At 38.3% G+C, this 14586-nt stretch overlaps 1 protein-coding gene across 2 annotated transcripts in view; it reads left to right on the top strand.

The window, feature by feature from the left end:
- LOC145269299 (uncharacterized) overlaps window positions 1-14586 on the top strand; it is a 667893-nt gene that overhangs the window by 291098 nt on the left and 362209 nt on the right. The window contains exon 2 of one of the 2 annotated variants that reach the window (XM_080124995.1): window positions 13994-14569. The exons of the other annotated variant lie outside the window; for it this stretch is intronic. Coding sequence (XP_079981121.1) covers window positions 13994-14162 — 169 coding nt within the window. The 3' untranslated portion in view covers window positions 14163-14569. The remainder of the gene's footprint in view (window positions 1-13993; window positions 14570-14586) is intronic. 2 annotated transcript variants of the gene reach the window in all.

Here is a 14586-nt window from a genome sequence, read left to right as displayed (position 1 = left end):
TATAAAGTAAAAAAAAACCTCAGTGTTGTTGAAATGATTTGTTAACGAGACAACATGAGTCGCGTGTGTGTATACGAACATAGCAATTCTTGTTCCCTTTGTGTGAACGCATGAAGACAAAATTATCGCTATTTTTTAAAGTCGCGTGGTCCTTCCATTTTATGACGAAAATTAGAGTGAAAACAGCGTGAGAATCGCTCTTTGAGTTTTTTCCGCTGGCTTGTTGCCACACGTTCTCCATTATGAAATTGAAAAGCTGAATAATTTTTTATATATATATATATATATATATATATATATATATATATATACACGCATGGCGAAAAAATATAATTATTTGTATAGACAGCAAAGAAAAGGTTCGAGGGTTGTAAAGAAGTTATTTATTTATACCTTTTTTTATTTTGTGTGCACATGCAGCGGGAAAAAATGTGTGTGTGTGTGTGTCTATCAGTGTGCGTGAGGTTGACGCCATTTTTGCTACACGTGCATTGAGTATTGACTAGTTGTCGACGTGTCAGAGAAAAGAGATATTTCTTATTTTTTTTCTTATTGTACTCGTCGAGGAGAATGTTTAATTGTTGATGTGCATATGAAGACGGCTGTGGAAGTCACGATTTTAGTGAACGACGAATATGACCTCCTGCGTTGGATAGTTTTAACGTCGGGGTCACCAGTTTGTGGGGAACCCTGTGTGTAGTTCATATATCGGTTCTATAGCTGGATCCCCTCTTTGTAGGCTGCATGTGTGTGAACCGGTTACGAGAATAGGCTGCATGTTCAATTAGCCGGATAGTTGGAGGTCGTCGTTACTAGGACAGCGTAATAAAGGAAACAATCAACAATAAGCGCACATGTTACGAGTGCATTTAAGATATTGAAATGAATCATGCTGAAACAGGATCATATATTTACATATGTACAAGGAATATTTATTTACACAGAAATATTACGAACGTTACAGAGTGTTGGTTTATAAACTTGCATGCATGTAGATAAACGTTCATTACGTGTATGCATGTGTGAATGTATGTGAGAGTTCGTCGAAGCATATGTTGAAAGTTCATTGTGTGTGTAAGAGTTTGTTTGTATGAAACCCATATTGAGAAAAGATGAACGCCCTGTCGAGGCGTGGACGTAACTTGCGTGCCACTCATATTTGAGGTTTGAATTGAAGGCAAACACGTGTTGTCAGCTCCATGTCGCGAGTGTGAAGAGAGAGAGAGAGAGAACGGAAGAGGAAATGGAGGGCCCCACCTGTTGGGCAAAACGGAGGTTACCACAGGGGCGATAACTGATGCGTTGGTTAAAAGGTGTATGCATGGATGTGTGTGCAGTTTGCTTAAATACATGCTACATTAAAAAGGTATGTTCCGTTAGATGCTATTTCGCTGAAATATTAAATCACTTGTTTCAGTTTTACATTGCACTATCGGCTACAATGGTGTACGTCACAAATGTTGTTTAGAAAACTTTCTAGGTTTTGGGTGATACTTGTTTGGAATAGCCATTTTATAATAGGGTCGCTGCATTTATATTCATCTGAATAAAATTGTTTTAGATGACGAAGAAATTTCATCAGAATTCCAGAGGTGATACCAACCTTCTTACACATCAAATTCTCTGCTCTCCTTGCGTCATGATTTTGACGAAAGGTGAGACTAAAATTTGAACTCAGTTTCATTTCTCTAAAACATGACGATCGAACCAACTTGTCTTATATTTCTATGTGGATGAAATTGTTGAATAAAGTTGGATTTAATTGTAGAGATGATGCTTGTTTTTTTTAACTCTGGTGACCATTTTCTTCTTTATCTAAACAGACTAAGACAGTGGCAATTATAAGATTGCTGGCATTTGATAATCTGTGAACCTTCAAAATTCCAAAAAGCCATCAAAATATTTATTTTCATGGAACTACAATCAAGAATCTATTTTACACTGCTGCTACTAGTCCTACACTTATTACAGCACCCCTATACATATATAGTCGTCGTCAAAGAAAACCAAAAAAATTTCAAAACAAACACGTATTATACAAATTTATTGAAAAAAATTAAATTAACTGACTACGTAAACAAGTGAATTCTTGAACTTCATACAGAGATACCACCTCGGGGATTTTGTCCCTAATAGTATTATCTTGCTGTGCATTTCCCTTACTCAAGCTGTGAGCACTCTTTCTGAAGCTGAAGCTCATAAAGAACTAGCTTCGATCAACAATGAGCCAGACAAGGCTTCCTCTCCATAGAAAGGGAACTTGTCGATGGAGTGAATTTTGATACAGTTATTGATAACTTTGAAAAAAGACAAAAGAAAAAGAAAAAAACGCGACAAGTCTGTTTATAATTTTTGACCAAACTTGATGCCTTGTGGCAGTCCTCTCACAAAAAATAAATTTATAGCATTATTTGCAATTTATAAATTTTAAAACTATTTTTAAACGGATGTAAACAAAAAAGTAAATAAAAATTATTTTATCATTTCATAACATTTTCTAGGTTTTCAAATGTTCTCACTTAAATTTATATAAGAAAAAAAAGTTTTTTTTCTTAAATGCCGCATTTAAACCGAATGATTAAACACACGGATTTCAAACAAGATGTTTTTTTCTCTCTCTCTTCGGGAAGCTCGACCTCTTAATAAGAACATTATGACAAAAAAGAAAAGAAAACTACATTGGACTATTCTCTCCTTGATAAAGCCATGTTTTTGACAAAATTCGGACTTTAACAACAAAAACCTCACTCATAAGGGAAAGACAACATAACACGGTAGTTAATCTCAGTAAGCGACGTACATGGGTCCGCCATAAGTCTTTTTTCTCTCTCTTTTCTGGAGAGCTCGAGTCAAGGGTACCTAACTCGGTATTATGTTTACATGTTATTACTTTTTTTTTTATTTATTCAATTTTTTTTTTTTAATCCAAGTTGGAAGTCCTTAAATCTAGACGGTAATCGTCTGTTACGGATAGGTCTAGACCTAGCTTCAGATCTTTCGTTCTGTATTATATCTGTCATTTTCAGGGGGCCCGGTGTTTGAGTACCTGGTGTGGAAGGTGGGGTTGGTGTTATTTTTATTTTAGGGTGTTGTTGGCTGTCTGGGTGTACTGTGTTTGGTATTGTACGTGATTGTGGGGAATGGATCCTGATTCTGTTGTTTGGTAGGTCATCTGGTAGGGTGTAATCATCATATGCCAGGTTGCCGCTATCTGTGCTTATTGTGCGAAGGTAACAGCGGTTTTGGAGTGTTGTTCTCCTGCTGCCATCAACTAATATGCGGTATTGTCTGTGGGGGAGAGTTTCAACAATCGTGCCAGTGTTGTCCATGTTGGTTTTGAATTGACACATGTTCCCCGATTCTTAGTGGATTGAGTTGTTGCCTGTTTTCAGTGTTTCGTGTTGTTGAGGAACAACTGGTTAATGGCCCTCTCGCACATGTCAGCGAGTTCCAACCATTCACGGTGAAATTTTGTGGTGTTCGGTAAGTGATCATTCAGGGGGCGAGCGGACAGAAGTTCTGATGGTGACGCACCTATGTCAGGTGGAGTTGTGTTGTGATGGAGTAGCAGTGCTTTTGCCACTTCCTCCGTATCCAGTGAACCATTGCGGCTAATATTTGTTGTTAATATCCTCTTCATATGCTTGACAGCTGCCTCGGCTCTGCCATTGCTTTGTGGATAATATGCTGACGAGACTCAAAGGGATATGCTCCATGTTTTGAGAAATGTCCTCCACACATCAGAGTTGTATGGGGGGGGGGTCCACCGTCACAAGCAATTTCCTCTGGCACACCATAATTCCCAAAATACCTGTGTAAGATGTTGCATACTGTGGAGATCCTGGCGTCTTGTTGCATTGAGGATACCTCTGTCCAACCTGAATATCTGTCAGCATATGTCATATATTTCCGTCCAACTATGTTGAAAATATCTGTAACTGTTTACTGAAAAGGGTAGTCTGGGTGGACAGGCTCTATTGCGGATTCTTTATGGTTTGATGGGGCAATTTTGTTACAGCCTATGCACTGATTGCACTTTTTCTGCAATTGTGCTCCCATACCAGGCCAAAAAAAAAAATGTCTGGCATTGCTTCTCATACTGTTGACCCCCTGGTGGCTAACATGGAGTTGGTCGATGAGGTCGCGACATAGGCTTTTTGGAATTAATATGCGGCCTTCCTTGAATACTAGAGACTGAACCGTGTATAGGTCGCTTCACATATTCCAAAATTCTCTAACATTTGGCCGTAGAAGATACTTGTGTTCAGAGAATCCCTTTTCTATTGTTTCCATGAGGTTCAGGTGTTGGTGATCCATCACTTGCTGTATGCGTGCCATCTTGATGTTTCTTGGTTGTATCGGGATACTATTCCAGCTTGCAACGCTTCTTCCATGCTGTCCGATTCAGCTGCTGCGACTTTGGTGGTAGGTGTAGGGATATGGGACATGGCATTTGCTCCACTATTGGCGTTGCCTGATATTGATATGGTCCTTTTGACACACCATTAGATATACCATACTATGTGCTGAAAATGGAATAGTATTTAACCCAGAAAAAATCCACTTTGCAAAAGACAATGTAGAGTTTGCTGGCTTTGACATCAGCCTAACAGGGTACACACCATCTCAAACATTATTTGAGGGCATCAGAAACTCCCCATCACCGACAAAAATTACAGGAGTTTCTGATGCCCTCAAATAATGTTTGAGATGGTGTGTACCCTGTTAGGCTGATGTCAAAGCCAGCAAACTCTACATTGTCTTTTGCAAAGTGGATTTTTTCTGGGTTAAATACTATTCCATTTTCAACACATAGTATCGTGTATCTAATGGTGTGCCAAAAGGACAGTGCCATATCATCATCCCACAAGATAGAGTCGTCCACACAGCGAGCCACACGAGGGAAACCTTCTGTAATGGTGTCGAATCTCTTTGGGTAACCATCATTGGATGCTTGGAAACCTTGGGGGCTCGCAAATACCTGTATCTGCTCCATTCTGTTATGAAAGTGGTGGCATTCCGTGCTTCCACAGCCAGAGGAACACTGTGATATCCGTTCCAGGCATCCAGAATAGTTTTCTTTTTTCCTGGGGGTATCGTGTTGACAAGATTGAATGGAGAGGGTGTGTGGTGTGTTTTTCATCTTGTCGCTGGATTTAAATTTTGGAGGCCGACCGTTCTATGTGGGCTGCCATCTTTTTTGGGCACTGTGATCATTCTCGAACACCATGTCGTTGGTGTCCCTGCTGGCACTGGTTGAATGATGTTCAGTGCTACATATGCATCAAGTTGGGATTTGACAGCCTCTTTCCAGTGGTGGGGGACAGGGATTGGTTTGTGAACACCCTTAGGTTGGTGGTTGTCAAGGAATGTGATAGTAAGCGGTTCTCCAGTCAGGGTCTGCAATTTCTGGTGTGTACATGTATTAAATGCACTGCTGACAAAGTGGCATTTGATCCAGCTTTCTATCTCTCCTTGATATTCAGCAGCTTGTCTGGTAGTGGTTGGCATGGTGATCTGTATGGGCATCTGCAAGGGGCTAATATTTGGTCTGTTGGTTTGCCGTCCATCTTCATTGTGGCTAACAGACTACTAAGTTGTGCTGGAAAGTCGTTGTTGATAATTTTAGTTTTTTCAGGGCCGTTTGTGATATATACAGGCCCTTAACCCTTGGGCTGATGTATATCCCCTCCAAACATGCTGCCTTACCGAGTGACATTGTGGCAATTAAGGCCCCCATGATGGACAGGTTGTCATCATTAACGGCACGTAACCGGTGCTGCCTGTTATGATTTAATTTGTTGTTAAGAGTTATCCCCCTTGGGATTGACATTCATAATAAAAGCGCCCTCTGTTTCATTTTCCCGCTCGATCCTTTCAAGAGCGTACGTGTATTTTACAGTTAATAAAACCTTTCTAAAAGGCAATTCTTTACTTACTGATACTATTCACTTCAATTTTATTAACTGTAAAAAAAAAAAAATAATGGATCGAATCTTACGTCCCGACAGATTCGAGGTGGAACCTACATGCCCTAATTCCGAAAAATCCTATAGGCATTGGAAATTAACCCTCCAGAATTATATCCGCTCACATAATAACGGATTAATCGAAAACACTTCAGATAATTTCTTTGCCTTGATCAATTGTATTTCAGCCTCTGTTTTCGATTTAATAAGCGATAAAACCGACTACGATAGTGTATTAAGAACATTGGACGCCGCTTATTTAAAACCTGAAAATATTGTTTATAATAGATATCGATTGATGACGACGAAGCAACAAACAACACAAAATATAGATGCCTTCATACTACAATTGGAAATGCTTGCCAAAACATGTAACTTCGAAGCGGTTTCTGCTGAAGAAAACAAAAATCAATACATTCGGGAAGCTTTCATCGGTGGAATTTCTTCTTCGTCCATCCGACAACGACTGTTAGAAAAACCCATCCTGACTTTACAAGACACATATGCCACGGCCAGATCTCTTGAACAAGCAGAAAAGCATTCGATAAGCTACGCAAATAACTTTACTGTAGCAGCTACAAATAATCCTTCGGGCTACAATCGTATAGCTGTGACTAAAGAAAATATGCATCCAAAAGGGGTTTGTTTTTTCTGTGGAAAATCACGTCATCCTGCACGAAACGCCGAATGTAAAAAATGCAAAAAAAATGGTCATTGGGCTAAAGTGTGTAAATCTTCTATTTCTAACACTCATACTGCTGTTCTTTATGACGACTCTGACTACCCCTCACCTTCTCTATCCTGACTAGGAACTAACTCCAAAGATGTCACATTCACTCAATGCCAAATTAACGGGCACTTCGTGAACGCTATGGTGGACTCCGGCAGTGTAAAAACATTCATTAATGAAAATACTGCTAAAAAACTTAAACTCTTCACAATACCTAAAAACAAAACTATAGCTCTGGCTGCTTCCGATCAACATGCTAAAATAACTGGCGAAGCTGTCGTGGATTTAATACTGAAAGATAAAACCCATTCTGGAATAACAATTGAAATCATTGAAAACCTTTTCATTGATTTAATAATCGGAAAAGATATTTTAAAAAAATATAAAAAAGTAACACTTAAATTCGACGGTCCTAGAGACAAACTTATAATTGGAGCTATAAACACGAATAATTTTTTTCCTACCATAAACGTTCCACCCCCTCCTCTCTTTTCTAATCTTTCTCCTCATACTACTCCTATTGCGACAAAATCCCGACGTTACACTTTTGCCGCCAACAAATTCATAAAAGAAGAGACTGCTAGAATGTTGAAAGAAGGCATAATTGAACCTTCGATATCTCCGTGGCGAGCGCAGGTTCTTGTAACTTCGAATGAGAATCATAAGAAAAGAATGGTAGTCGACTACAGCGATACCATTAATAGATTCACGGAACTAGACGCTTACTCAATGCCTAATATCAATAAGATGGTAGACGACATCGCTCAATATAACATCTTCTCTACTCTCGACCTAAAATCTGCTTATCACCAAATACCTATAAATCATGCTGATCGTAAATTCACTGCGTTTGAAGTAAGTGGCAAACTTTTTCAATTTACTCGTCTTCCTTTTGGCGTCACCAATGGAGTAAGTGCTTTCCAGAGGAGCATAGACTATATTATAGAAAAAGAAAATCTAACCGATACCTTTGTGTATGTTGATAACGTAACTATATGTGGAAAAAATCAAGAAGAACACGATTACAATCTTCAAAAATTCTACAAAATTGCTAAACAATATAACATCACTTTAAATGAAAATAAAAGCATAATTTCTTCTAGTTCTATTACTCTACTCGGCTACACCATAGAAAATAATCAAATAGCTCCCGATTATCAAAGACTAAAACCATTACTCGAAATGCCACCTCCGCTGAATCTTAAATCTCAAAAAAGAATAGTTGAAATGTTTTCCTATTACTGCAAATTCATTAAAAAATTTTCTGATAAAATTTTATTACTAAATCAAAACAAAGAATTTCCACTACCTCCATCTGTATTAAAATCTTTTCAAACATTGAAAAATAATCTAAAAGACGCCACTTTAATAACGGTAGATCCAAATAAAGAATTTGAAGTAGAAACGGACGCTAGTAACTATTGCATTGCTGCAACACTAAATCAAGAAGGTCGTCCTATTGCATTTTTTTCAAGAACTCTCAATACTAACGAAATTAAGCACCATGCAGTAGAAAAAGAGGCAGCCGCTATTGTAGAAGCTCTCCGTAAGTGGCGACATTTTCTACTCGGCAGGCACTTTAAAGTCATCACAGATCAGAAGAGCATCAGCTTCATATTCGACAATAAAAGAAAATCAAAAATTAAGAATGGCAAAATATGTCGTTGGCGTATAGAATTATCCCAATACAATTTCACTATAGTTTATCGACCTGGACCTGAAAATATTGCTGCTGACACATTCTCTCGCATCTCTGCTCTTACTTACAATCTACAAGATCTTCGTGATTTACATAAACAATTATGTCATCCTGGTGTTTCAAGACTAAGCGATTTTATAAGAACGAGGAACCTCCCTTTTACTTTGGATCAAATTAAGAATATTACTGACTCTTGCTCATCCTGTCAATTACTGAAACCCAAATTCGCCAATACCAATGGAGGGACTCTCATTCAAACCATATTACCTTTTCAACGATTAAATCTTGATTTTAAAGGCCCTCTACCTACTTCTATACATGGCAACAAATATCTACTTACTCTAATTGATGAGTATTCCCGTTTTCCTTTCGCTTTTCCTTGCAGAGATATGACAAGCAAAACCATTATCCACTGTCTAAACAAACTCTTTTCAATTTTTGGTTTGCCTGACATGATACATACTGACCGTGCTTCTGATTTCTTAGCAAGAGAAATAAAGGATTTTTTACACAAAAAAGGAATTGCTACTTCTAAAACAAGTAGATATCATCCTGAAGGTAATGGACAGATTGAAAAACTCAACGGTACCTTATGGAAGGCCATTCAAACAACATTACATTCTAATCAAATGAAACTACCTTATTGGGAAGACATACTACCGGACGCACTTCATTCAATTAGATCATTACTTTGTACTGCCACTAATATGACTCCCCATGATAGACTATTTAAATATAGTCGTAAATCTGCTTCCGGAATTTCAATTCCTTCTTGGGTTAAACCAGGCCCAATATATATTAGAAACCACACTAAAACAAGTAAACATGACCCTCCTGTAACGCCTGCCACCCTAATAGATGTCAACCCCCACTACGCTTATGTTCAACTACCTTCTGGTACTGAAACCACTGTCAACGTTCGAGACTTAGCTCCAAACTCATCAAATGAAGAAAACTCTAATAATAATCCTACTACTTCAGAGACTTTATTTGAACCTTCTACTAATGAAAACATTGGTCATGAGGAAGACAAAAATCAATCGTCTGATCTTGAAGAAAATCAGATTTCACTAAAAAATAATACTGAAAATCAGCATTCCTGCCAATCTGTGCAGAGGTCGTCCCGAGTTCGACAATTCCCTAGTAAATATAAGGATTTTGTGACTAAATACTGAAAAAACTGCAGTTTGGGTTCATATGTTATTTGTAAATAAAATGATTCTTATGTGATTGTAAAAAAAAAAAAAAAAAAAAAATTGTCTATAATTAATTACCCCTTACTTGAATACTTTAGGACGGGGAAAATGTTATGATTTAATTTGTTGTTAAGAGTTATCCCCCTTGGGATTGACATTCATAATAAAAGCGCCCTCTGTTTCATTTTCCCGCTCGATCCTTTCAAGAGCGTACGTGTATTTTACAGTTAATAAAACCTTTCTAAAAGGCAATTCTTTACTTACTGATACTATTCACTTCACTGCCTAGTGTGAAGCAGATGTTCAGAAGTGCACTGAAGATTGTTTAATAAGTCCACACCAGCTGTACTTGTCTGAGCTCCCATGTCTGCCAAAGCGGGCAATTGGACAAGTTGGTGTTTCATATTTGTATGTCTGAATCGTCCGGGGTGTTGGTGGGCCTTTGTATCAAATGTGATGGTAATAATGAAAAATGGAAGTGGCTCTAGTCGGCCTGGTGTGAACTTGTTGGTCCATACACCATGCGGGATTCCCTCTTCTTCCTCTAGTCATTCAGGTTGCACAGTCATTGTCGATGTGAATGAAGAATCTTCATCTTGGCTGTCATTTGGGTAGTCTCCCATTATGGCATTTGACGATGCTGTGCCGTGGCATGTAGTTGAGAAGTGGTTCTCTTGGCCACATTTGTAGCATGATTTGCCCCAAGCGTGGCATTGTCTTCGTCCTTTTGGGTTTGTGTCCACAACCTTGCATTTGCTTCATTATGTTTCATCTTATTTGGTGGTGGAAACTTTTTTGATGTCGCCGATTTAAATTGGGCCACTTGTGTGATCTCTGCTGGTCAGAAGTGATTTGATGCTCTGGCGATAGATTCCAGAGTCAAGAGACATCTAGTTAAGTCATTTAGAGTTGGCAGGGACGTAATCTCTGCTAAAATTTTGCTCTGGTGGGAAGTGTCCTGTAATCCGACAATGATTAGAGATTTGATCATGTCCTCGGAAAATGACATTGCACATTGCTGGTTGCCATAATTGAAAACGCAGAGCATCGCTTGTGATTTCAACCGGGAAATAAAGGATGTGATAGTCTCGCCATCATTTTGCTTCATTACAAAGAATTGCTGGATGGACGGTTTTCACTGCAACGGATTTAACATATTCTAGCAGTTGTTCCTCAGGGCATCTGGGCCAATGAAGTTGAACAACATTTCATTGACAGATGAACTGCATGCAGACCGTAGCTCATTTCGGATTTCTGTGGGGACGGTAAGTTGCGTCGTCTCTTTATAACGAAGTCATGCATCCTTAAAAATGACCTATTTGTTGTCTGACGAGTCAGGTTCTATCACTGGCCGCTCGGGTTTCACCCGTGAATGGCGCGACAATGAGGTGGGGGCGTGTTGCTCGGTGGGCAAAAGGCGTGCCATGAGGTTTGTCATCTGTTCTTGCATGGCGAGCTGTTGCTGCTGAATTTGTAACCTGAAAGAAATTGGGACGATTTCTGTGTGTTTTGATGAAGCTTCGTTTGGGTTAGAAATTTTTGTGTTTGTGTCAAAGTGTATAGAATATGTATAGTGATTGGATATTAAAAAACAAACAAAGAAACGAATAAAGTTTACCACGTGGTGAGGGTGCGTCCTTCGTACATATTTTCATGTTTCTTATTTAGGATGGGTCGTATTTTTCCTTTGTTTTGTTATTTTTTTTATTTTTATTCCACTTCTGACACCATGTATAGTTATGAGGGAAGGGCCTCACTCATAAGGGAAAGACAACAAGACACGGTAATCTCGATAAGCGACATATGTGTGTACCTTTATTGAGTCCGCCATGACAGTCTTTTTTTTCTCTCTCCTTCCTGGAGAGCTCGGGTCAAGGGTACATAAATCGGTATAATGTTTACAGTTAGTCCAAATTTTCGTCAAAAACGTGGCTTTATCAAGGAGAAGATAGTCTAATGTAGTTTTCTTTTCTTTTTCGTCATAATGTTGTTATTAAGAGGTCGAGCTCCCGAAGAGAAAAAAAAAACATCTTTTGTTGATGCTGTTTGAAATCCGTGTGTGTAATCATTTGGTTTAAATGCGGAATTAAAGAAATAGAGAGTTACACATTTTAGAAAACATTTTTCTTATATAAATTTTAGTGAGAACATTTGAAAATTTAGAAAATGTTATGAAATGATAAAATAATTTTTATTTACTTTTTTGTTGTTAATAATGGTTACAGTATTTTAAAAATCGTTTGTTTTTTTAATTTTTAAATAAATTTATAAATTGCAAATAATGCTATAAATTTATTTTTTTGTGAGAAGACTGCCACAAGGCATCAAGTTTATTGAAAAATCATAAACAGACTTGTCGCGTTTTTTCTTTTTCTTTTTTTTTTTCTTTTTTTTTTTCAAAGTTATCAATAACTGTATCAAAATTCACTCCATCGACAAGTCCCCTTTCTATGGAGAGGAAGCCTTGTCTGGCTCATTGTTGATCGAAGCTAGTTCTTTATGAGCTTCAGCTTCAGAAAGAGTGCTCACAGCTTGAGTAAGGGAAATGCACAGCAAGATAATACTATTAGGGACAACATCCCCGAGGTGGTATCTCTGTATGAAGTTCAAGAATTCAAGAGATCCATTAATTTTTTTCTTTTTTTGAATCTTTCACAAAATACTGTGATCTCTTCCTTTCGACAAAGAATTCTTCTTTCTATATCTTCGTCAACTTCACTAAGCTGAAAATCATAATTTATCATCAAGCAGAGTTGATGGTGTAAGAAAAGCATATTTACTTGTTGAAACATGCAGTCAACCACTGTTTGAACCCAGCATCAAACCCCAGTGCTGCAGCAATCAATCCTTCACCATACATTCGTTTCTTTTTGCGGACATAACACTCCATACTTATCCTTATTTCAGAGCAGTTTTTTGACTCGTCTATTGTAGTGTCCACCATCTTTTCTCTACTCTGAAGAAGATAATCTCTCAATACGTCAGCCTGGCAGGATTTGTTGCGTTTGTTGCAGATCCAGCCCTTTTGTTTGAAGATACTTTTGGGCATCATTGACTTCTGGGAGAATAATTTCTCAAAGACTCAGAAATAAAAGAAACGGAAACGACAGTCGAGTTGAGAATTAAAGATGCATCTGATCTTGTAATTGCATTTTCTCCTTCCGTGAGCTGTTTCCAGGCAATGACGACTTTCAATAATATTTTTATCACAACTTCACAGTGTCTGCTCGACTACTCCATCTAGTTTCCCAGTCTGCTTGATACTTAGACTGGTCAACTGAATCAAGACACTCCAGCGATGTGTAGATGCAGTAAAGAACAAGAATAACCCGTCCAGTATGCCAAAAATGTAACAAAGTGAACCACTACAGAAGCTGCATGTACACAAGCCAGATTTAGTGAATGGTTTGTGCATGGCACATATAGAGCTTTTAGGCTGATTTTGAAGATGCGTTTCTGCACACCTCATCGGTGACCTGTCATAATAGTGTCATTGTCAAATGCCTAGTCAATATAGTCACCAATCTGAAACCCATCGTTCTCCAGTTCTCTCAAAATCAGTTCAGAAATTTCCTCTGCACTTTAACCCTCTGTCTCGATGAAGGGGAGAGATGACTCCTCCATATTCACTTCATTTTCATCCATTTTTACGTAGCGCAACACCTCACTCCAGATGGTCCTTGTGATCAGGAGTGCTATAAAAAAATTATGCAAAAATATTTGCTTTCCTTGATCTGATCGATGATTTTCTTTTTCACTTGCTTTGCCAAAATGCTCACAAATTCATTTTGAATTTCTCATGACAGATAAGAAGTAGCGATTTTCTTTGCCCAGGTTATCTTTCACCAAATGTTCACGGAGCACAAGGTCATACTTGGCCAATAAATTTACAAATTCTAAAAAAATTCCCTTTGTTATCTTGACCTGTTTCATCATCATGGATGTCTTCCCGGTGACCTCGCAGTATGAGGTTCTGCTTGGTGAGAAACCTGATGATGTTCAGCAATCTAGCTAGGATTTACTGCCACTTCATATAGTAAGATCTACTTTGTCAGTTACCTTTCCTTCAACAAGTCGGATTTCTATCTCCTTCCAATTGAGGAACGCCTGAGCATGAAATGTGTTAGCTTGCTGTTCATATATACATTTGCATTTAATTTTCACCAATTCATAAAACCCACTATAATAAAAATGAAGACCTTTTTAAATGAGCAAAAAGATTTTATTCAACATAATATACAGGGATGCATAACAAACGAATGGTAAACAATGAACGAATGAACAAACGAGTGAATGCGCCAATTTCCAACGTTATTTATTGTCTGTACGGTGCATGCGTAGTAATGCTCCACATCACATCATAATACTCTCCGTCACGTTTTTTTTTCTTTAATTTCAGGTTACGGATAATCTTCCGTCCCCGTTTTGTTAATTCTGGAAGAAATCTCAAAACGTCCTTCTTTGAGTCTGACTGCTGCTACTCTTCTGTTTCTGGACACTTTGTTTTGTCGACTGAAGAGAAAGATTTACCATTTGATGCGGCATTATTCTTAGAAGGTTCCTATTGATCTGTCACCTTCGCTTCAGAGTTATTTGATGGGGTAGCATCTGGTGGTTTACAATGATCAGTGAAGATAGGAGATGCCAGGTTTGTAAAGGATGAGTCAGTGGCAGGAGTGGGAGCTAGGTCTTCTGTCGGGACTGTTGACTGACGGCCGTCAGGGGAAAGAATTTATTGGATTGTGTAGTGGACTTTCGGTCAGCGTTCAAGTTGTGGATAACTTGGCAAAGACTAAAGTTACCTCTCATGAAAGAGGAGAACTATTTATGGCACAATGGGAGATTCCACATATGGGCCAGTCTATTCTTTGGATTATGATTGGCTGAATCGCCTGATTGGATATGCTTGTACATAAATACAAGCCCTCAGTCCAGCTCAATCTGTGGTCTGTCTTGTGCATAAGCTGGACCCTTGGTAAGTGTTGCTGTTGT

This window comes from Euprymna scolopes, chromosome 45, assembly GCF_053919585.1.
Source record: "Euprymna scolopes isolate OS-2025 chromosome 45, ASM5391958v1, whole genome shotgun sequence".
NCBI lineage: Eukaryota > Metazoa > Mollusca > Cephalopoda > Sepiida > Sepiolidae > Euprymna > Euprymna scolopes.
Note: the sequence above shows the minus strand (reverse complement) of the source record. Positions and strands in the feature narration are given on the sequence as shown.